The following is a 24,867-nucleotide window of genomic DNA, read 5'->3' as shown; positions in this document are numbered from 1 at the left end:
GACGTCATTCAGAGAGATCTGTACATCACCAGCTGTCTATACTGTCCAAGGCCACTTCCTGCTGACGCCGTCTGGAACATATGACTTTCGTTTGCTTTTGACACGTTGAAAGTGTTGCTTGACGTCATTCAGAGAGATCTGTACATCAACAGCTGGTATGTTGTCTATACATTTCAATGGTCACACAATATCTCTTTGGTTTGTGGCCTGTGATGGTTTGTGGCCTGTGATGGTTTGTGGCCTGTGATGGTTTGTGGCCTGTGATGGTTTGTGGCCTGTGATGGTTTGTGGCCTGTGATGGTTTGTGGCCTGTGATGGTTTGTGGCCTGTGATGGTTTGTGGCCTGTGATGGTTTGTGGCCTGTGATGGTTTGTGGCCTGTGATGGTTTGTGGCCTGTGATGGTTTGTGGCCTGTGATGGTTTGTGGCCTGTGATGGTTTGTGGCCTGTGATGGTTTGTGGCCCTTGCCAGCCTTTCCTACTGTCCTTGAAAAGGTTTTCTAAATGTGTCTTTGTATGCTGCCTTGCACTGATTTTAATTCCTGAGTTACTACCCACTGTTTATTATTGGGGAAGATGTTGACTCTCTTTTTCAGAAATAACGAGATCCTCACAGAAACGGATATCCCCTGAGACCATATGCGCTGCCTCGTCCAGGTCATTGGTGCTGTCCATCAGGACCGCCCAGTCAGTGGACTCAAAACAGTCCTGGGGGGCTTCAGTAGCTGGGATGAGCTGAACCATGTTATGATCTGAACCCCCAAGATTGGGTAGCGCCTTGAAAAAATACGCACCTGGGATGTTACCATAACAGAGGTCCAGGCAGGCTTAATTTCAGGTAGGACATGTAACATATTGCTGATATGTTGGTTAAAGTTCTCCGTGGTTAGCTTTACTGCTTCAGGTGACTCTGTCTCAGCCTGGGATACAAGGTCATGAATAACATCGTCAGCTATTTGAGTGTCAGCGGAGAGGGCTATGTAAACAATAAATAGCACTTGAGTACCCCTGGTCTATGTGTTGATGTATCGTCTGTGTGTATTGTGGTAGACTGTGGTATGTACACTTGTAGTGCCTTGCCCTTTCTCAGAAGAGATTCAAACCTGGCACAATTACACACACTGACAGCCATGCTGAAATGACTGATTACCCATGGCCGTTTAAGACTCATCGCCCCGATCTCTTCCCCAGGGTGATCTGGGTAATCCCCCCGGTGAATCAGCATGGGGTAGTGTGTGTGTGTGTGTGTGTGAGGGGAGGGTTAACCTTTGCCCACCCGCCATTAAGGGAGCGGAACTCCAGGCTATGATTTAATGATGTGCTCTGTGAGGCAGTGTGTCTGTGGGCTGGGCAAACATACTAGTCTAAACACTGCAGGCTTTTACAGTCTGCAGTCAGAGTGGACTGATGCGTGTGTGTGCCTGATGCAGCATAGCGCTGACTTAAACAGGGATGTGATTCTTGTCTGAATGAGAATGATTGTTCTACAGTTGAAGTCGGAAGTTTACATCCACCTTAGCAAATTACATTTAAACTCAGTTTTTCACTATTCCTGACATTTAATCCAAGTAAAAATTAAATTTTAGCCAGTTAGGATTACCACTTTATTGTAAGAATGTGAAATGTCAGAATAATAGTAGAGAGAATGATTTATTTCAGCTTTTATTTCATTCATCACATTCCCAGTGGGTCAGAAGTTTACACACTCAATTAGTATTTGGTAGCATTGCCTTCAAATTGTTTAACTTGGGTCAAACGTTTTAGCCTTCCACGAGCTTCCCACAATAAGTTGGGTGAATTTTGACCCATTCCTCCTGACAGAGCTGGTGTAACTGAGTCAGGTTTGTAGGCCTCCTTGATCGCACACACTTTTTCAGTTCTGCCCACATATTTTCTATAGGATTGAGGTCAGGGCTTTGTGATGGCCACTCCAATACTTTGACTTTGTTGTCCTTAAGCCATTTTGCCACAACTTTGGAAGTATGCTTGGACTCATTGTCCATTTGGAAGACCCATTTGTGACCAAGCTTTAAATGATGTCTAGAGATGTTGCTTCAATATATCCACATAATTTTCCACCTCATGATGCCATCTATTTTGTGAAGTGCACCAGTCCCTCCTGCAGCAAAACACCTCCACAACATGATGCTGCCACCCCCGTGCTTCACGGTTGGGATGGTGTTCTTCGGCTTGCAAGCCTCCCCCTTTTTCCTCCAAACATAACAATGGTCTTTATGGCCAAACCATTCTATTTTTTGTTTTCATCAGACCAGAGGACATTTATCCAAAAAGTACGATCTTTGTCCCCATGTGCAGTTGCAAACCATAGTCTGGCTTTTTTATGGCGGTTTTTGAGCAGTGGCTTCTTCCTTGCTGAGCAGCCTTTCAGGTTATGTCGATATAGGACTCGTTTTACTGTGGATATAGATACTTTTGTACCGGTTTCCTCCAACATCTTCACAAGGTCCTTTGCTGTTGTTCTGGGATTGATTTGCACTTTTCACACCAAAGTACGTTCATCTCTAGGAGACAAAATGCGCCTCCTTCCTGAGCGGTATGATGGCTGCGTGGTCCCATGGTGTTTATACTTGCGTACTATTGTTTGTACAGATGAACGTGGTACCTTTAGGCCTTTGGAAATTGCTCCCAAGGATTAACCAGACTTGTGGAGGTCTACAATTTATTTTTCTGGGGTCTCTTTTGATTTTCCCATGATGTCAAGCAAAGAAGCACTGAGTTTGAAGGTTGGCCTTGAAATACATCCACAGGTACACCTCCAATTGACTCAAATGATGTCATTTAGCCTATCAGAAGATTCTAAAGCCATGACATCATTTTCTGGAATTTTCCAAGCTGTTTAAAGGCACAGTCAACTTAGTGTATGTGAACTTCTGACCCACTGGAATTGTGATACAGTGAATTATAAGTGAAATAATCTGTCTGTAAACAATTGTTTGAAAAATGACTTGTGTCATGCACAAAGTAGATGTCCTAACAGACTTGCCAAAACTATAGTTTGTTAACAAGAAATGTGTGGAGTGGTTGGAAAACGAGTTAATGACTCCAACCTAAGTGTATATAAAGTTCCGACATCAACTGTATTTTCCAATCCTCCCTCTCTCTCTCCACTCCTCTTCCGGTTTCTCCTTACATAAAAGGGATCAATTAGTGAAGAGCAGGTCTGCCCCACAGCTAAGCGTCACACAAGGTCACTTGACACACACACACACACACGTAAGCACTTAAATCTGCTTTAAAAAAACTGACTGACCTTGGGCAATTCTGTCAGTAACTAATGACATAGGTTGCCCTAAGAGTTATTAGGCAGCTAAAGGTGCTTCTACCAAATATTAACTCTGGGGTGTGAAGACATACACAATCAAGACATCTTTGTCATCTTATTTTTAATTCATTAATTTCTCTAACTTTCTTTCTCTTTGTAATGTGTGAAGTAGATCTGTACAAAAAAAAAAACATCAACAAATGAATCCCTTTCAGAAAAATCTGAACACTGTACAACAAAGGGGTGTGTAGACTTTCACTAGGCTCTGTACATTGTGTTGTACACTTAAACAGCTGAAGCCAGTAGGCTGAGTCACACCAAAGGAACCACACAGCTGAGCCTAATTCACAGTCAAGAAGTCTGTGCCTGAATACCCGTACTTGCGTTCTAAATAGTAGAGATGCGAAAATAGAACATACTTTAGAGTACGTACAAGGATTTCATACATTTTGGCTTGTCATCTAGTAGAATTCTCTGCACACTATTGAGGAAGAGAATCGTCTTGAGACCCGCTGATAATCAGATATGGTGACGAGCTTTACCAGAAGGAACGAATGGCAGGAATCAATGCAATGACGCATTAGATGATAAATTCTCAGTATGGCTGAGTAGTATGTTGATATTTGTTACTTACTGCATTTAGAACGTACTGAACAGTACGTAGTACGATTAGTCAAGAGTATGCAGTTTTATTAAGTAGTAGGGAAATCAGATTTCAGATTGTGTGTGTTTAAAGCTGTCGGTGAGCAGTCTACGTCTCTACCATGCCTAGTTAAATACAGGTTTAATTAAAAAATAAACCCTGTAAGAATAGGATAGATGCCACAATGTGGTATTTCAGTTTAAGTGCGTGTGCTTTTGCACACGTGTGAGTGTACCTGCAGTATGAGTACAAAGTCGTCGATATACATCTGCCTCTATGCTAGATGTAGAGGTGTGTGAGAGAGAGGGAGAGCAAGAGATAGCGAGAGTAATGGGTACCTGCAGTATGAGTATGAAGTAGTCGACAGGTTTGCCTCTCTGGTAGATGTAGTGTAGAGCGGAACGCTTGTCGCCGTCATTGAATTTGATCTCCTGGATGACATCAGGGTGCCTCAGGATCCTCAGTAACACCTTCTCAGTGACCTGACAGGGACTGAACAGACTCACCTCTGTTGGAAAGGAGAGAGGGGGTGAGGGTTGAACGGGGAGAGAGAGACACCCGGAAATCAGACTTACAGATAGCGCCTTCAATTCAGACATATCGGTAACACTTAAAGGGTGTATAATGCATTAAGATGCATCATAAAACTGATGAGAATTCTGTCTAATCCCATTATCATCCAGACTAAATACCAGCTGTTCTGTTGATACAAATAGATACTTTCATTGATTTAGAGAGACCATTGATTCTAAAATGTATTATAAGACATTAGGAACGCTCATACGTGCTTATGACAGTCCACTCACCTGTAGCCAGGAAGCGATGCGCAGCCAGCATCAACTGGGGAGAGATCTTCACCTTGCACTCGTTCTCCGTGTGTTTAAAAGCAGAGAAGTCACGCGTTCTCTTGTTAGGGTCCACCTTCTTTCTGTTCCTATTGTCAGCTGGAGAGAGGAGAGGGAAAACAGCAACTAACATGTTTAGCACTGACCCGTGTTGTGACGGCCCTGAATTTGTCTGAACCGCCTCAGTGCTTCTCCTCCCAAATGGGGAGCTTACCTTTTCATTTCCTATTAAATAGCCAGCATCAGCTGCACAAAAGATGGTTGACAGTGGTGGGAATGAGGAAGTGTTCAACCCTCAGTTCCTTTACTCCGTTTGTTTGTTGTATTTAAACGTTTGTTGTATTTAAAAAAAGTTTGTATTGTAATCGTGTCGCAATAACAACAAGGCTCAGATCTACTAATGTACATTGTTGGACTACCCATCTCTCTGCTGTTCTCCGTGGTACATTGTTGGACTACCCATCTCCGGTGGTCTCTGCTGTTCTCCGTGGTACATTGTTGGACTACCCATCTCTCTGCTGTTCTCCGTGGTACATTGTTGGACTACCCATCTCCGGTGGTCTCTGCTGTTCTCCGTGGTACATTGTTGGACTACCCATCTCTCTGCTGTTCTCCGTGGCACATTGTTGGACTACCCATCTCTCTGCTGTTCTCCGTGGCACATTGTTGGACTACCCATCTCTCTGCTGTTCTCCGTGGTACATTGTTGGACTACCCATCTCTCTGTTGTTCTCCGTGGTACATTGTTGGACTACCCATCTCTCTGCTGTTCTCCGTGGTACATTGTTGGACTACCCATCTCTCTGCTGTTCTCCGTGGTACATTGTTGGACTACCCATCTCTCTGCTGTTCTCCGTGGTACATTGTTGGACTACCCATCTCTCTGCTGTTCTCCGTGGCCTCTCTGTTCTTGGCGGATTCCATTGACTGATTCCAACCGTTATTTAGTTTGTTTTATTGTCATTTACACTGTGTTTGTTTATCTGTTCAGTTGTCTATGAAGACTACTGGTAGTTCTGATAACCTTTATTGTTGTGTGGTAAGAGATTGAGAAGATTCTGATTGTATGATTCAAAACAAATCGTATGTCACATGTGCCCGAATACAACAGGTTGACCTGAGCGCCAAACCTTACCGACAACAGGTTGACCTGAGCGCCAAACCTTACCTACAACAGGTTGACCTGAGCGCCAAACCTTACCTACAACAGGTTGACCTGAGCGCCAAACCTTACCTACAACAGGTTGACCTGAGCGCCAAACCTTACCTACAACAGGTTGACCTGAGCGCCAAACCTTACCTACAACAGGTTGACCTGAGCGCCAAACCTTACCTACAACAGGTTGACCTGAGCGCCAAACCTTACCTACAACAGGTTGACCTGAGCGCCAAACCTTACCTACAACAGGTTGACCTGAGCGCCAAACCTTACCTACAACAGGTTGACCTGAGCACCAAACCTTACCTACAACAGGTTGACCTGAGCGCCAAACCTTACCTACAACAGGTTGACCTGAGCGCCAAACCTTACCTACAACAGGTTGACCTGAGCGCCAAACCTTACCTACAACAGGTTGACCTGAGCGCCAAACCTTACCTACAACAGGTTGACCTGAGCGCCAAACCTTACCTACAACAGGTTGACCTGAGCGCGAAATCTTACCTACAACAGGTTGACCTGAGCGCGAAACCTTACCTACAACAGGTTGACCTGAGCGCGAAACCTTACCTACAACAGGTTGACCTGAGCTCGAAACCTTACCTACAACATGTTGACCTTACCGCGAACCTTACCTACAACAGGTTGACCTGAGCGCGAAATGCGCACAAGCACTTAACCAACAATTCAGTTAAGAAAAAAAGTTACCAAAATATTTACAAAATAAACTAAAGTAAAAATGAACAATAATGAGGCTATATACAGGGGGTAACCGGTACCGAGTGAATGTACGGGGGTACAGGTTAGTCTAGGTAATTTGTACATAGGGGTGAAGTAACTATGAATAGATAATAAACAGCGAGTAGTAGTAGTGTAAAAACAAAGGGAGGGGGGGGGGGGGGGGGGGTGTCAATGCAATAGTCTGGGTGCCCATTTTATGAATTGTTTAGCAGGCTTATGGCTAGGGAGTAGAAGCTGTTTAGGAGCCTTTTGGACCTAGACTTGGCACACTGGTACAGCTTGCCGTGTGGTAGCAGAGAGAACAGTCTATGACTTGGGTGACTGAAGTCTGACAATTTTTTGGGCCTTCCTGACACCACCTAGTATAGAAGCCCTGGATGGCAGGAAGTGGCCCCAGTGATGTACTAGGCTGTACACAAACTTGAAACTCTCAACCTGCTCCACTACAGCCCATCGACGTGAGTGGGGGCGTGTTCGGCCCTCCTTTTCCTGTAGTCCACGATCATCTCCTTTGTCTTGTTCACGTTGAGGGAGAGGTTGTTGTCTTGGCACCACACTGCCAGGTCTCTGACCTCCTTCTCTATAGGCTGTCTCATCGTTGTTGGTGATCAGGCCTACCACTGTTGTGTCGTCAGCAAACTTGACAGTGTTGGAGTCGTGCTTGGCCACGCAGTCATGGGTGAACAGGGAGTACAGGAGGGGACTAAGCACGCACCCCTGAGGGGCCCCCATGTTGAGGATCAGCGTGGCAGATGTGTTGTTGCCTACCCTTACCATACTGGGGGCGGCCGGTCAGGAAGTCCAAGATCCAGTTGCAGAGGGAGGTGTTTAGCCCTAGGGTCCTTAGCTTAATGATGAGCTTTGTGGACACTATGGTGTTGAATGCTGAGCTGTAGTTAATGAACAGCATTCTCACATAGGTGTTCCTTTTGTCCAGGTGGGAAAGGGCTGTATGGAGTTTGATTGAGATTGCGTCATCTGTGGATCTGTTGGGCGGTATGCGAATTGAAGTGGGTCTAGGGTTTCCGGGATGATGGTGTTGATGTGAGCCATGACCAGCCTTTCAAAGCACTTCATAGCTACCGACATGAGCTCTACGGGGCGGTAAGAGACTACACTTTGTGAACGGATTGATTTACCGGGCTGGAATTTCTTTAGGTCTGAGTAGGGCTGTGGCGGTCACGAAATTTCATCAGCCGGTGACTGTCAAGCAAATAACTGTCGGCCTCACGGTAGATAACAAAGACATGTAGCATCTCCTGGCTTCCACACACCTACAAGCCACTGATGCAGACCTTTGGAACATCTACATTTTAAAAAGTCGAATAAATCCATGTAATAGAGCCTACACCTTCACAATAAATCCATGATTTATTTTAGACAGGTCTAAAGAAACATGCTATGAAGAAAATGTATATATTTTCATAAGAACAGAATAGCATACTCTGAGTTGTCCTTAAGTTAGGACCTGATCTGGCGATGCCATATGACTATGGCTTACACTAGTTAATTTAGCAGACAAGAGGTTAGAATTTTATAGTAAGAACAATTGAACAAAGCTGAATAAAATAGAAAGGATATTTTCTCCAAACGATGAGGGAGTGCACACATGCGGATTTTCTGCAGTTAACAACGAAATATGTACTCCTATATGCTTAATTTAGAGGTATTAATGTTCTACAAACGATGGACAACGTGTTTAGATTGTTAATACATTGTAAGGCTCCATAATGCCACTCTGATGATTTGAACAAAGTCACTTGAAACGCGTGAGCTGTTTATTGCGCAGGCTGTACACACTTCATCAGTCTCTCATTCACAATTTGACAAGCACTTGATAACGCCTCTAATTTTTCTGCGGTAACCCCTATGTGTGGCCGTAAAGCACCCTAAAAGAGTCCATGCCTTTTGCGGCCAGTGGCCGTTGTTCCCTTCTCCCAGAGTGCTGCATGCGCCGAAGCACCTCTCACTCACATGGCTCTGCATCACGAGATCCGGTCTTTTTCACAGGCTACAAGTGAAGACAGACACATTGGGGAGGCAACTGTGCGCGTCCTTATCCAATTCTGAGGCGCATATTGAAGATATTGGAAGAACTGTCCACATTAACTTTTGTCAGCCAATAAGATGTGTAGGCCGAACGAACAGCAAACGCACTAGCAATCGCCGATGTCAATCTACTATCCACCATAGTACAAAAACCGACCTATTCTATTCTGTGCGAGAAATACATATTCCAAACGGTCTGGGACAGTTGTGGGATCCCCAAAAAATACAACCACTAGCGTCAAAAAACCTTTTTTACTCAATAAGGCTGACGCTACAGATCAGAACATTTAGCTTAAAATGTGATAAACTATTAGGCTATTTTTCCACATTATAAGCACAACAATGCACACACGGAAAACACCATCATCAAAAGTGACCGCAAATACGTTTATTCATGTAATGCTCTTATTATAAATGTGCTTTTTTTATAGTGAAAATCATCTTCCCCAAACTTGGAATTCACAGGCAACATGAGGTGTGATACTAACCTTAACAAAACATACATGTCTATGGGCTAGGCTACATGAGGTGTGATACTAACCTTATCAAAACATATAGGCCTATGGACTAGGCTACATGAGGTGTGATACTAACCTTATCAAAACATATAGGCCTATGGACTAGGCTACATGAGGTGTGATACTAACCTTATAGGCCTATGGACTAGGCTACATGAGGTGTGATACTAACCTTAACAAAACATACATGTCTATGGGCTAGGCTACATGAGGTGTGATACTAACCTTATAGGCCTATGGACTAGGCTACATGAGGTGTGATACTAACCTTATTTAAACATACATGTCTATGGGCTAGGCTACATGAGGTGTGATACTAACCTTATTTAAACATACATGTCTATGGGCTAGGCTACATGAGGTGTGATACTAACCTTATTTAAACATACATGTCTATGGGCTAGGCTACATGAGGTGTGATGCTAACCTTATTTAAACATACATGTCTATGGGCTAGGCTACATGAGGTGTGATGCTAACCTTATTTAAACATACATGTCTATGGGCTAGGCTACATGAGGTGTGATACTAACCTTATTTAAACATACATGTCTATGGGCTAGGCTACATGAGGTGTGATACTAACCTTATTAAAACATACATGTCTATGGGCTAGGCTACATGAGGTGTGATACTAACCTTATTAAAACATACAGGTCTATGGGCTAGGCTACATGAGGTGTGATACTAACCTTATTAAAACATACATGTCTATGGGCTAGGCTACATGAGGTGTGATACTAACCTTATTAAAACATACAGGTCTATGGGCTAGGCTACATGAGGTGTGATACTAACCTTATTAAAACATACATGTCTATGGGCTAGGCTACATGAGGTGTGATACTAACCTTATTAAAACATACAGGTCTATGGGCTAGGCTACATGAGGTGTGCGACTATGAAAAAGTCACACAATAAAGGTATTGTTTCTTATGCTGGGCATTATTCACAGGTGATAATATAAACTCAGCAAAGAAAGAAACGTCCCCTTTTCAAGACCCTGTGTTTCAAAGATAATTGGTAAAAATCCAAATAACTTCACAGATCTTCATTGTAAAGGGTTTAAACAGGGTTTCCCATGCTTGTTCAAGAACCATAAACAATTAATGAACATGCACCTGTGGAACGGTCGTTAACACACTGACACTTTAGGCAATTAAGGTCACAGTTATGAAAACTTAGGACACTAGTAGTAGTGATCAGATCCTTTCTACTGACTCTGAAAAACACAAAAAGAAAGATGCCCAGGGTCCCTGCTCATCTGCGTGAACGTGCCTTAGGCATCCTGCAAGGAGGCATGAGGACTGTAGATGTGGCCAGGGCAAAAAATTGCAATGTCCGTACTGTGAGACGCCTAAGACAGTGCTACAGGGAGACAGGACGGACAGCCGATTGTCCTCGCAGTGGCAGACCACGTGTAACAACACCTGCATAGGATCGGTACATCCTAACATCACACCTGCGGGACAGGTACAGGATGGCAACAACAACTGCCTGAGTTACACAAGGAACGCACAATCCCTCCATCAGTGCTCAGATTGTCCGCAATAGGCTGAGAGAGGCTGGACTGAGAGCTTGTAGGCCTCTTGTAAGGCAGGTCCTCACTAGACATCACCGGCAACAACATCGCTTATGGGCACAAACCCATCGTCGCTGGACAAGACAGGACTGGCAAAAAGTGGGAGGAGGGTCCGTCATGGTCTGGGGCGGTGTGTCACAGCATCATCGGACTGAGCTTGTTGTCATTGCAGGCAATCTCAATGCTGTGTGTTATGGCGAAGACATCCTCCTCCCTCATGTGGTACCCTTCCTGCAAGCTCATCCTGACATGACCCTACAGCATGACAATGCCACTCCAGCATGACAATGCCACCAGCCATACTGCTCGTTCTGTGCGTGATTTCCTGCAAGATAGGAATGTCAATGTTCTGCCATGGCCAGCGAAGAGCCCAGATCTCAATCCCATTGAGCACGTCTGGGACCTGATAGATCGGAGGGTGAGGGCTAGGGCCATTCCCCACAGAAATATCTGGGAACTTGCAGGTGCCTTGGTGGAAGAGTGAGGTAACATCTCACAGCAAGAACTGGCAAATCTGGTGCAGTCCATGAGGAGATGCATTGCAGTACTTAATGCAGCTGGTGGCCACACCAGTTATTTTTATTTTGACCCCCCCTTTGTTCAGGGACACATTACTGCATTTCGGTTAGTCACATGTCTGTGGAACTTGTTCAGTTTATGCCTCAGTTGTTGAATCTTGTTATATTCATACAAATATTTACACATGTTAAGTTTTCTGCTGAGTTTATAATTCACAAGTGATATGCTAATATCGTCACCCATCAGACACTTGTTGATTTAATCTAGTCTTTACACATGCTAAATATTATATGTATGATTTAGAATGGACCATTATCATGCGCCAGTCTCAAAACAGGGGCAGAGGGGAAAATACATGTCATCTAGGCCCTTTCCTGTGGTTCATGTCAGTCAGGTAGTCTATACTCCTGTAGTAAAGATAAGCAATGTGCTTAATATTAGGAAAGTTTAGAAATAAATATATTAGGCCTAGCCTTTAGAAAGCTGATGGGGATCCTCTTTTTAATAGAGGCCATCACTCTGTTTTCTCAGGCAATTGCATAGCCGATGGAAATGCTGTGCAACATGAGCTCTCATGAAGTCTTTGATTAGATTTTCGATGACATTTGCATTAATGTCAGAGTGATTAGAGGGACAATACAGTGCTGAGTACCAGGCAGTTATCAAGTTTGGTAGGCCACTAATGACCACCAGCAGCATCAGAGCTTGGAGAAGCCCAGCAGCATCAGAGCTTGGAGAAGCCCAGCAGCATCAGAGCTTGGAGAAGCCCAGCAGCATCAGAGCTTGGAGAAGCCCAGCAGCATCAGAGCTTGGAGAAGCCTAATTAGAAGCCTAATTGGAAGCCTAATTGCAACATGTGCACACGAGGGAATTCACTATCATAAAACATTTTCAATAAAACAACTCATCTTTAGCAGGAGAGGACAACGCTCCCCTGGGAAGCTAATAGGTAGACTTTTGCTCTAGCCCTACACATATGATTTATTTTTTACATTTATTTAACTATTTAGTTCATATTGAATGGGAATATGAACCCAAAATACATTTAAATTAAAACAAATACCAAATGCCACCAAGTACAACCCTGCAGTTACACGTTTCATTAGTAGAATCAGATGTGTTAGAATAGGAACCAAACCCTGCAGTTACACGTTTCATTAGTAGAATCAGATGTGTTAGAATAGGAACCAAACCCTGCAGGAGGGTAGTTCTGCAAGAGTAGGGTTTACTAATGGCCATGCCCAATGGAACTCATTACACTACACAAAGGTCACTACAGTTTAAATAAACGGACTCCGGATTGATCCATTGTCGACGTGTAGTTTGACTCACTATAAAGGTCGGACTCATCCAGGATCTCTGATTTGATGATCTCCTCGATTACGTCCTCCAAGGTGACCAATCCCAGCACCTCGTAGAAGGGATCCCCTTCCCCCTCATTGTTCACCTTCTGAACGATGGCCAGGTGGGATTTACCTAGAAGAGTAGCACACCAGAGTTAGAGTCAAGACTTAAAACCCACAAGACCGAGACAACAACCTAGTGTATACCAATGAGACAGTGACAAGACCAAGATCCGTCAGTACTGGAGTCAGTCCTGTGGTCAGTCAGTCAGTACTGTGGTCAGTCAGTCAGTACTGTGGTCAGTCAGTCAGTTCTGTCGGGGGGATTTCTGAAGGTTGAGAGGAGAGACTGTGCCTGGTCCCTGGGGGTACTTTAGTGCCCTGTATAGTAAGTCATCTCATCCCCCTCTGGCAGTTCCCCCAGTTCTCCCAGTCAGTCAGTAGGTCAGTACTGCAGTCAGTCAGCCAGTCAGTCAGTACTGCAGCCAGTCAGTCAGTCAGTCAGTCAGTCAGTCAGTCAGTCAGTCAGTCAGTACTGCGGTCTGAAGGTTGAGAGGAGAGACTGTGCCTGGTCCCTGGGGGTACTTTAGTGCCCTGTATAGTAAGTCATCTCATCCCCCTCTGGCAGTTCCCCCAGTTCTCCCAGTCAGTCAGTCAGTCAGTATTGCGGTCTGAAGGTTGAGAGGAGAGACTGTGCCTGGTCCCTGGGGGTACTTTAGTGCCATGTATAGTAAGTCATCTCATCCCCCTCTGGCAGTTCCCCCAGTTCTCCCAGTCAGTCAGTCAGTCAGTACTGCGGTCTGAAGGTTGAGAGGAGATACTGTGCCTGGTCCCTGGGGGTACTTTAGTGCCCTGTATAGTAAGTCATCTCATCCCCCTCTGGCAGTTCCCCCAGTTCTCCCAGTCAGTCAGTCAGTCAGTATTGCGGTCTGAAGGTTGAGAGGAGAGACTGTGCCTGGTCCCTGGGGGTACTTTAGTGCCATGTATAGTAAGTCATCTCATCCCCCTCTGGCAGTTCCCCCAGTTCTCCCAGTCAGTCAGTCAGTCAGTACTGCGGTCTGAAGGTTGAGAGGAGATACTGTGCCTGGTCCCTGGGGGTACTTTAGTGCCCTGTATAGTAAGTCATCTCATCCCCCTCTGGCAGTTCCCCCAGTTCTCCCAGTCAGTCAGTCAGTCAGTATTGCGGTCTGAAGGTTGAGAGGAGAGACTGTGCCTGGTCCCTGGGGGTACTTTAGTGCCCTGTATAGTAAGTCATCTCATCCCCCTCTGGCAGTTCCCCCAGTTCTCCCAGTCAGTCAGTACTGCGGTCTGAAGGTTGAGAGGAGAGACTGTGCCTGGTCCCTGGGGGTACTTTAGTGCCCTGTATAGTAAGTCATCTCATCCCCCTCTGGCAGTTCCCCCAGTTCTCCCAGTCAGTCAGTCAGTCAGTACTGCGGTCTGAAGGTTGAGAGGAGAGACTGAGCCTGGTCCCTGGGGGTACTTTAGTGCCCTGTATAGTAAGTCATCTCATCCCCCTCTGGCAGTTCCCCCAGTTCTCCTCTCTTTAAGCTCTAAGTCTGGAACAAGAAAGGGGGATGGGAATAAAAAGACAGAAGGGGTAATCCACTCACTCTCTTAACTTCCCTCTTCTCCTCTCCAAGTGTTAGACACTGTGCCGTGTATTTCAACATTCCTGTCACATAATGTATAATATTCAGACAATTGTATTGTCAGTCTCCACTTAAAGTGGGGGTGAACAGGAAGTGGGAAGTGATTGGCTGTCAAGTCAACCTAACAAACAAACATTACAGAGTTAAGAAAACAAATGCCCATTCCACTGACAACACTGCTGACATCTCAAATTCTGCAGCCAATAAAGAGTAGAGACACCACTGGGTCAGAAGAATGAGGTCACAGTGATTATATAGCCGTGACGGTCAGTGTCGGGCCATCTTTGATCTGTTTGTGTGATGTCAGGATCAGGACTGTAACTATCAATATCCCTCCACTATCTCACCATGCTGTCTAACAACAAAAACTAGGCTGCTTCAATCACTAACTCTACCCGTAACCCTCACCAATACTTTATCCCCAACCTTCCAGCACCAGGGTGAGGTACTTCGCTGTCTTGGTACTTGGTTACCAGCAGCTTGCTTTATAGCGCTACATTGCCTGACTGACAGTACAGCTGATTTCTGTTTCTCGCATGTTCCTAACTGATCCATTCAGTTCTCTGATCGCCCAGAGAGTACACACACCCGGTTTCCCAAGTCTGAATCCATCTCTGATTAAACTTTGAGGATGGAAACCAGCAGACGCTGCAACAAGCAGACAATGTGGCTCTCCAGGACCAGAGCTGTCCATCCCTTGCCTGAAATACAAATTGATATGCTCAGTTTGCAGTACACAACAGTTTGTATTCCAGGCAACCCTGCTCTAAGCACAGTGAAGAGACTGTCTGTGGTGCGTTCTGGTATTGCTGGATAACAACAGCAGTGACACTTTACTAAGAATCTCTTTGCCATAAGGCCTAGGCTATATATAACTCTGTCACAAACATTTATGACCGCTGGTGACAACTGTCTTTCTTTACCCACTCATGGTGACACAAACTGTTGTTTCGGTCAGCTAACCGGCAAGGCATAGGACTAGTTAGCCACACTACGTTTCGTGTTCTATGACCGTACAATGCCAAATGACTTGATGTTGATCACACGTTACATCAGTAGCCCTTTACACTTGTACCTGTATATGGGTTACAAATGGCAGATTTGGGCACTAATAAGAGCCTAAATTGGAACGGACAGGCTATACAGTAACATGCTATAAATTGTGTCACAGCTCAGGCTGTGGGATTTGACTGACAACCATTCTGAACTTGAGCACTGCACGTGACAAGAAGCTTCCCCCATCCCTGCCGCTAATTGGGCAACGTTTAATATGCAGTTACAAGATGACACGGCATCATACCCAGGGCTGTCCTGAACACAATGAGCCTGTTTGTCTGTTAAGAAGAACATCAGAAATGATGGGATGGCGGGGGGATGCGGGGCTGTGTTCCAAACAAAACTACGACAAGTCTGCCTGCTCTAGTTCCTTAACGACATAGCTAGGAGAGTTCTAAAAAGCACCTTATAGTTCAAGACTCTTCTTTGAGTCATAAAAGTGCATTGCAATTACTACGGTGCACACTTTGGAGAGGTGTGTGGCCACTTGGGAGACAGCAGTTAGTCCTCTCACTCAAACCCTTGTCATTGTTTTGTCTTATCATGCACCTACAGTTGAAGTCAGAAGTTTATATACACTTAGGTTGGAGTCATTAATACTCGTTTTTCAACCACTCCACAAATGTCTTGTTAACAATCTATAGTTTTGGCAAGTCGGTTAGGACAGCTACTTTGTGCATGACAAGTCATTTTTCCAACAATTTGTTACAGACAGATTATTTCACTTATAATTCACTGTATCACAATTGGGTCAGTTGGGTCACAAAGTGGGTCAGAAGTTTACATACACTAAGTTGACTGTGCCTTTAAACAGCTTGGAAAATTCCAGAAATTGATGTCATGGCTTTAGAAGCTTCTGATAGGCTAATTGACATAATTTGAGTCAATTGGAGGTGTACCTGTGGATGTATTTCAAGGCCTACCTTCAAACTCAGTGCCTCTGCTTGACATCATGGGAAAAATCAAAAGAAATCAGCCAAGACCTCAGAAAAACAATTGTAGACCTACACAAGTCTGGTTCATCCTTGGGAGCAATTTCCAAACGCCTGAAGGTACCACGTTCATCTGTACAAACAATAGTACGCAAGTATAAACACCATGGGACCACGCAGCCGTCATACAGCTCAGGAAGGAGATACGTTCTGTCTCCTAGAGATTAACGTACTTTGGTGTGAAAAGTGCAGATCAATCCCAGAACAACAGCAAAGGACCTTGTGAAGATGCTGGAGGAAACAGGTACAAAAGTATCTATAGCCACAGTAAAACAAGTCCTACATCGACATAACCTGAACGGCCACTCAGCGAGGAAAAAGCCACTGCTCAAAAACCACCATAAAAAAGTCAGACTACAGTTTGTAACTGCACATGGGGACAAAGATCGTACTTTTTGGAGAAATGTCCTCTGGTCTGATGAAACAAAATAGAACTGTTTGGCCATAATGACCATCATTATGTTTGGAGGAAAAAGGGGGATGCTTGCAAGCCGAAGAACACCATCCCAACCGTGAAGCAAGGGGGTGGCAGCATCATGTTGTGGGGGTGATTTGCTGCAGGAGGGACTGGTGCACTTCACAATATAGTGGCATCATGAAGCAGGAAAATGATGTGGATGCATTGAAGCAACATCTCAAGACATCAGTCAGGAAGTTAAAGCTTGGTCGCAAATGGGTCTTCCAAATGGAAAATGACCCCAAGCATACTTCCAAAGTTGTGGCAAAATGGCTTATGGACAACAAAGTCAAGGTATTGGAGTGGCCATCACAAAGCTCTGACCTCAATCCAATGGAAAATCTGTGGGCAGCACTGAAAAAGAGTGTGCGAGCAAGGAGGCCCACAAACCTGACTCAGTTACACCAGCTCTGTCAGGAGGAATGGGCCAAAATTCACCCAACTTATTGTGAGAAACTTGTGGAAGGCTACCCGAAACATTTCACCCAAGTTAAACAATTTAAAGGCAATACTACCAAATACTAATTGAGTGTATGTAAACGTCTGACCCACTGGGAATGTGATGAAAGAAAGAAATGCTGAAATATATAATTCTCTACTATTATTCTGACATTTCACATTCTTAAAATAAAGTGGTGATCCTAACTGACCTAAGGACAGGGATTTGTTACTAGGATTAAATGTCAGGAATTGTGAAAAACTGAGTTGAAATGTTTAGCTAAGGTTGATGTAAACTTCCGACTTCAACTTCCACGTTTTCCAGGAATATTCTTATGTTACTGAATGTATCCAGAGTTCCAACAAATAAGGTTGTTATTAACAAATGAGGCGAAGTACAGTAAATATCTGTAAGAAACATTTCAATTTAGTCCTGTCCATATAGGCCAATTCCCAAGAGTGTAAAGGGTTAATATACACTGACTATACAAAACATTAAGAACACCTGCTCTTTCCATGACATAGACTGACCAGGTGAATGCTATGATCCCTTATTGATGTCACTTAGTAAATACACTTCTAATCAGTGTAGATGAAGGAGAGGAGACAGGTTAAAGAAGGATTTTAAAGCCTTACGACAATTGAGGCTTGATTTGTGTATGTGTGCCATTCAGTGGGTGAATGGGCAAGACTAGATTTAAGTGCCTTTGAACGAGGTATGGTAGTAGGTGCTAGGCACACCAGTTTGTGTGAAGAACTGCAACGCTGCTGGGTTTTTCACGCTCAACAGTTTCCTGTGTGTATCAAGAATGGTCTACCACCCAAAGGACATCCAGCCAACTTGACACAACTGTGGGAAGCCCAATGAATGCTCTCTCCTGCGTGGCCCTTCTACTCTTAAGAGCTAAACGACAACAGAATGGACTTCTTTTTTTTACATCACCCCTTTTGGTTTGAATGAAACCTTCCATACATATTTGCCCATAAATATTTGCATATGTTGTAGCTTAGACCCTATTTTGCTACATCACCCGAGTTGTGTTGTGCCCGTCATCTGTTGAGACACAGCATGCTCTTGAATACAGGGAGGATGTCATGTTTTGGCTGACAAATGTACTAAAACTTTAGATTTTCAAATGGTACTGCAAAGATGGTTGGAGATCCACACATCAGAGAATGTTGATTTGAATGGGAATATCTGTTGTTTTAAATGACTGTCACTACTCCATAGGAAAACTAAAGAAACCATATAAATATAGGTAATAGAATAGTCATGACCATTTAAGTTGACATTTAACGGCGCGTGGACCGGCAGCCATCTTTGTGACAGTAATTCAATTGGTTAACAAGCTAAATTGCAGTGGTCTAAAGGGATCGGTACAATCTATGAATTCTATTTCTATGATGAAAATGACTTCCACCCTGTATTCAATCGCAAGTTGTGTCTCAACTTATGGCGGCGGGCACAACATAAACACTTCAGATGGATGTACGGTAGGGTCTAACCTACAACACTTCAGATGGATGTACGGTAGGGTCTAACCTACAACACTTCAGATGGATGTACGGTAGGGTCTAACCTACAACACTTCAGATGGATGTACGGTAGGGTCTAACCTACAACACTTCAGATGGATGTACGGTAGGGTCTAACCTACAACACTTCAGATGGATGTACGGTAGGGTCTAACCTACAACACTTCAGATGGATGTACGGTAGGGTCTAACCTACAACACTTCAGATGGATGTACGGTAGGGTCTAATCTACAACACTTCAGATGGATGTACGGTAGGGTCTAACCTACAACACTTCAGATGGATGTACGGTAGGGTCTAACCTACAACACTTCAGATGGATGTACGGTAGGGTCTAACCTACAACACTTCAGATGGATGTACGGTAGGGTCTAACCTACAACACTTCAGATGGATGTACGGTAGGGTCTAACCTACAACACTTCAGATGGATGTACGGTAGGGTCTAATCTACAACACTTCAGATGGATGTACGGTAGGGTCTAACCTACAACACTTCAGATGGATGTACGGTAGGGTCTAACCTACAACACTTCAGATGGATGTACGGTAGGGTCTAACCTACAACACTTCAGATGGATGTACGGTAGGGTCTAACCTACAACACTTCAGATGGATGTACGGTAGGGTCTAATCTACAACACTTCAGATGGATGTACGATAGGGTCTAACCTACAACACTTCAGATGGATGTACGGTAGGGTCTAACCTACAACACTTCAGATGGATGTACGGTAGGGTCTAACCTACAACATATGGGAATATGAAGAAATTAGTTTGACAACCATGTTTGTAAGCTTTTAAATGATAGCAAATGGTGGGGTATGCAAAAAAAAATGGTTCACTTCGAGCACTTTTATCTCTTGAGTGTTTTGGCATTCAGGTCCCAAAAGTCCAAGTTCAGGTCCTTTTCTGACTACTTCTCCCCATGGGTAAACATGTATGGAAAGTGTTGTTTAAATCAAAAGGGATTGAATTGAAATGGATTTACTCTGAACTAATTATGGGAGGGGTAACTGGAGAACTAGGCTACCTATACAGGCTTTCATTCCAGCCCATCACGAACACACCTGATTCAACTAAATGTGTGATTAGTGCAAGTCTGGGACTAAAATCTGCACCCCGTGTCTATGTATCTCTCCAGGGTCAGAGTTGCTGACCCCTAGATTGTGGTGTGCATCACATTTGTTCCCTGCCGTGACAACTGCGTCGAGATATTCCACTCGTCGATACCCACGTCAATACAGCCACGGGGTGTGTCCACACCATATGGCAGGCACATCGCTGTGTGTGTGTGTGTACCGTGTAGCCTATTGATTATGTGGAGAGATGAATGCATTTGAAATACATCAACCATGTATGTAAGCATGGCACGTGCACACACACACACACAGACACAACCATCCTCCAGACGCACACACCTTTCAAACACACATACACACACAGACACAACCATCCTCCAGACGCACACACCTTTCTTGAACTCCTCCAGCATGGAGTCCAGTCGTGTGTCGTGGAACACAAAGTGGACTGGGTGGTTGTAGAACTTAGTGATGGTCTTCAGGGTGGTGCAGTCGTCTGGGTCCACGAACGCCAGGTCCTTCACGTACAGGATGTCCACGATGTTGGAGCGCTCGTCGTCAAACACGGGGATACGCGTGTAGCCACTCTCCATGATCTCCGACATGGTGTTGAAGTCGAGGACCGCGTCATTCTGGATCATGAAACAGTGTGCCAACGGAGTCATCACGCTCTCAACCGTCTTACTCCGGAGTTCCAGAGCTCCTTGGATCATGTTGAGCTCCTCTTTGACCAGGTCGTTGTAGGGTTCTGTCACCCTGAGCATCTCCACCAGCTTCTCGCGGTTATACACAGTGCCGATCTCCTGGCCCAGGAGCACGTCTAGGAGCTTGCTGACGGGGAAGGAGAGGGGGAAGGTGAGCAACATGAAGAGCTTGGTCACCTGGATGGTGTTGGCGCCCACCGCCAGCCCGTGGCGAGAGCACAGCGCCTGAGGGACGATCTCGCCGAAAATCACGATACCCACTGTGGAGGCGACCACGGCGCCCAGCCCAGAGCCTATTAAGTCATCCAGGAGGATGGTGAGTGTGGTGTTGACCAGGACATTGCCAAGCAGCAGCGAGCAGAGAAGGTAGTTCCCCTTACTGCGGATGGGCTCAATTTTGCGGGCATATTTTTTTTCCTTCTCTGAACCACAACTCTGGACTATACGGAGCTCCATGGGGTCCAGAGCCATGAGCCCCAGGTTCAGCCCACTGAACATGCCAGACAGCACCAACAGACAGCAGATAAGGATGATCTGGAACCACAGGGGGAGGAGAGTTTTCTCCCCCTCTACCACCCGGAGTCTCCCGTCGCTATCCCCGAGCAGAGCCCACCTGCCATTGGTCAAACTCTTGATGCACAACCCATATTCCTTGTGCGGCTCGCTCTTTCGAAGGGGTTTAATGTTTATGCTGAGTATCCCTGTGGTCCCCCGGCTACTGATGTTCATGTAGGTCGCGATGCTGAAGTCTTTGGTGAAATCAACACAAGTCCTGTTAGGTGTGTCGTCAATAATGTTATTGTCCCCCCCCTCATCACTCCCATCCCCTCGTTCCGTGAAGCGGATCTGCGCCCAGGTGCCCGAGTTGAGCTGCACACCGTAGAACCGGAGCTGCACTGTGCTCTCCTCCGTTACCTGTATGACCCCGTCGTCAGTGGTCGTAGCCGGTTTGTCGCTCCTCTCCAGCCGCATACCGAGCACCTGGGTCCCGCTGTTGCTGACACTCGACGTGGCCGTTTCGGTGCGTCCCTCGACTGCACTCCAAAGGAAAACGATTAGAGTTAGAACGTAGCCTTGCTGCCCGCTCCATTCTGTCGCCATGTTTGTTTCACTCTGTCGCTGGCGAACTGGGAGCTGACGTCACTTACTGATGTCCCTCCGGCCCCGCCCCTCTAGTACCGTAATAACCCTAAAGCACCGCCTATCGGACACGGCAAGTACAGCCCCACACACAAACACACGCCATCCTGAACACGTTACTATGCAGGATTTGTTTTTTTGGCTACTGTTTGGGTTTGATATTGGGCTACTGTCGGGCAATATTCGAAGCTGCACGTTCACGAGGGACCGCGCTGCAGTTTTTCTCATGTCGCATGGTCGTGCGCGTGCATGGGAGACTAAGGCAAGCGTAATGCTATGTAGAACGAACCATAGAAATGTAATAAATCATTCTATTTATATGTAACTAACCTACTGTATCTTGCACACAAACTTTATTTTGAGCAATTTGAGTGTTTGCTAATTGCATTCTGTAGTTTATCTGTCATTTATTAGACTCACCATTATGATTGTGTTTATAGCCCATAAACTTTATAGCCACATAATATTGTGCATTATAAAGCCTATCAATGAACATAATCAATTATTAATCTGTTGCATCTTGATATCAGCCCGAGGTATATTATCCACAATTAACTGGCATCCTCACATTTTGCCATATAGGCCCAAGGCAATGCAGCAAAGTGGTGGTGGTGCCCATCGGTTTGTATTCAGTCAGAGACATAGCTGTTATATAAAGTGCCGCACACTGCATCTGTACGTCTCAACCAGCATCTCTCTGGCTCTGTACCCGCTCCTAATGTATGATGCAGAGGAGGCTGATGAGAGGAGCTATAGGAGGACGGGCTCATTGTAATGGCTTGAATTGAATTAATGGAACGGAGTCAAACGTGGTTTCCCTTCTTTTCATTCAAATGTTTTCTTTGAGAAAAGTGTCTCTTTTTAAAGGGAGCCCTGCTTATAGAATTTCAGAGAACAAAAACATTAAATACAATATAAAACAAGTCAAATACAACACGACACAAATTGCACAGACAAACATAAATATACACAGAACACGATCAACTAAACACATTCTTCATTATAAAATTCCTCTGTCCACTCTCTAATCTCCACTAGGGACACTAAGGCTGTACTGTGTACTGTTTTTGGGAAATTATTCCAAATATATGGAGCAGAACAACTAAAGGCCGGTTTACGCCAAAAGGAGTCTCCAGAGTTAACTACCTGTGAACGGATTTGATAACTTGTCATTTTAAATCTTTATAGTGAAAAATCCCACTTTAAATCTTAGTTTCTTAACAAGCTAATTTGTATAATTTTTAAACAATAAATCATTGTCAATCCAAATACCAATGTATTTGTATGCAGAGACTCGCTGGATTCAAGTCAGTTAAGAATAACTTCTTATTTACAATGACGGCCTAGGAACAGTGGGTTAACTGCCTTGTCCAGGGGCAGAACGACAGATTTTTACCTTGTCAGCTCGGGGATTCGATCCAGCAACCTTTCGGTCACTGGCCCAATGCTCTAACCACGAAAGGGGACATTTGGAGGGGGCATGATTATCTCCAATAGTATTGAATACATTTGCAAAAAAGCTTAAAGCTAAATCAGGTTCAGGGAGAGCTGAGATACAATCAAGGTCAATAAAATAAAGATCATGTAAAAAAACCTTGTTCACTAAAGTTTTTAAAGTTCCTCTTAGTGATGACACGAGGCTTAGGTTAATGCATTGTCACATCTCTGACACAGACAGTTGGGCAATGGTCACTAAAATCCAGGGGAAAACCCAACTAGCAACATATTTATCTAAGACCAATCAAAGTAGATTTCCATATAGTATCCAGTTATCAGCTGAGACAGGTTTTTAGCTCAGAGCAAACACCTTTCAGTGTATTTCACACTGACATCCTCCAATCAATATTGAAATTGCCCATAATTAATAGTTCAGATTTACCATAGAAATTCAGATAAATTGTTAAGAGCGAACGAGGGAGCCGAGGGAGTACGATTACACTCCTCCTATTAGTGTCAGCTGGTTATTATGACCAAGGCCCACATTAAGAATGAGACAATCAAACTGTATAGGGACAGAGGTAGCAAACATTTAAATGGTAAATATGGCAATATGCCAATTCTGTCTGATCTGTAAACATTATAACCAGACAGAGACACATCACAGGCCAGCACAGAATTATTCAACCAAGTTTCAGAATTGACCAGAATGTCCACGTTGGACTGAGGAGTCCGAATCTTAATCAAATCCATAATTAGATCTAAACAAATCTAAAACCGCAGCAGCAGTTCTCAGGTCAGGTGGAGGCTCTAATACAAGCATGCTATGATCAGTAGGTAAGCCCTTATTAGAATATACCATAGGATTGATTTGAATTGGTATAGGATTGTCTAGATCTGAACCACCGGGCCTATGCCTCAAGCTAGGACGTGGGTTAAAACAAGAGTCAGTGAGGTTTACCTGTTGCGGGCCTGCAGTATGATGACAATGCTGATTTATGGATGTGATTACCTTAGCTGGACTTTGGCAACATTTTCACACTGAAGAATCTTGAGTTCGTGGGTAACACCTGAGCGGGGCTAGGTCTGTCTCTGTGTCAATATCTTAAAGTGGCCTTGAAATGTAAAGAGAGGCTCCAGGCTCCGAGATGGTTTCGATGGAGTCCATCATCTCTGTAGAGCATTTTTTCTTTCCAAAAAGTGTTCGAAATTGTCAATAAAAGTTATGCCAACAGAGTGGCTGTAGTCTTTAAGCCGGATGTGAAGTGCTTAAGAGCCTGCTGAACCTTGGGGCCAGAGATAATCAGCTGCGTTTCAGAGCCTTTCAGGGTGTTGATCAGCTCAATAAAATCCTGTTTCATTAGCTCTGATTTACCCTTTTGATATAATTTGATCCCACATTCACTACGACAGCAGCAGCCCTTGGCTGTTGATGTAGGACGGATGGAAAATATCCTGTGATATTCTTCACCTAGCACAGGGTTTTTGCTCCAACAACCGAGATGTGACTCACCATGGAGCTACCAATGATGAAGGCTGGAGGAAGGTGAGTGGCCTTCATTGTTCTGTTCATTCTATTCCAGCCATTACAATGAGCCTGTCCTCCTAGAGCTCCTCCCACCAGCCTCCTCTGGTGGGATGCAAAGGGAAGGAAGCCACTTGAGAAACCAGAGGCTCTTGATTAAAAAAAGGGC

At 44.6% G+C, this 24,867-nt stretch overlaps 1 protein-coding gene across 1 annotated transcript in view; it reads right to left on the bottom strand.

Moving 5' to 3' along the window:
- The window catches only part of LOC109873538 (metal transporter CNNM4), a 43,996-nt gene extending 22,257 nt beyond the window's left edge, over nt 1–21,739 (bottom strand). Inside the window, exons 1-4 of the mRNA XM_031809612.1 lie at nt 20,284–21,739; nt 12,671–12,814; nt 4,732–4,869; nt 4,264–4,433 (exon numbers count right to left, since the gene is read on the bottom strand). Of these exons, the coding sequence (XP_031665472.1) occupies nt 4,264–4,433; nt 4,732–4,869; nt 12,671–12,814; nt 20,284–21,697 (1,866 nt within the window). The 5' untranslated portion in view covers nt 21,698–21,739. The remainder of the gene's footprint in view (nt 1–4,263; nt 4,434–4,731; nt 4,870–12,670; nt 12,815–20,283) is intronic.
- Nucleotides 21,740–24,867: the final 3,128 nt, after the last annotated feature.

The sequence above is a fragment of the Oncorhynchus kisutch genome, linkage group LG29 (assembly GCF_002021735.2).
Source record: "Oncorhynchus kisutch isolate 150728-3 linkage group LG29, Okis_V2, whole genome shotgun sequence".
In the NCBI taxonomy this organism is placed as follows: domain Eukaryota; kingdom Metazoa; phylum Chordata; class Actinopteri; order Salmoniformes; family Salmonidae; genus Oncorhynchus; species Oncorhynchus kisutch.
Note: the sequence above shows the minus strand (reverse complement) of the source record. Positions and strands in the feature narration are given on the sequence as shown.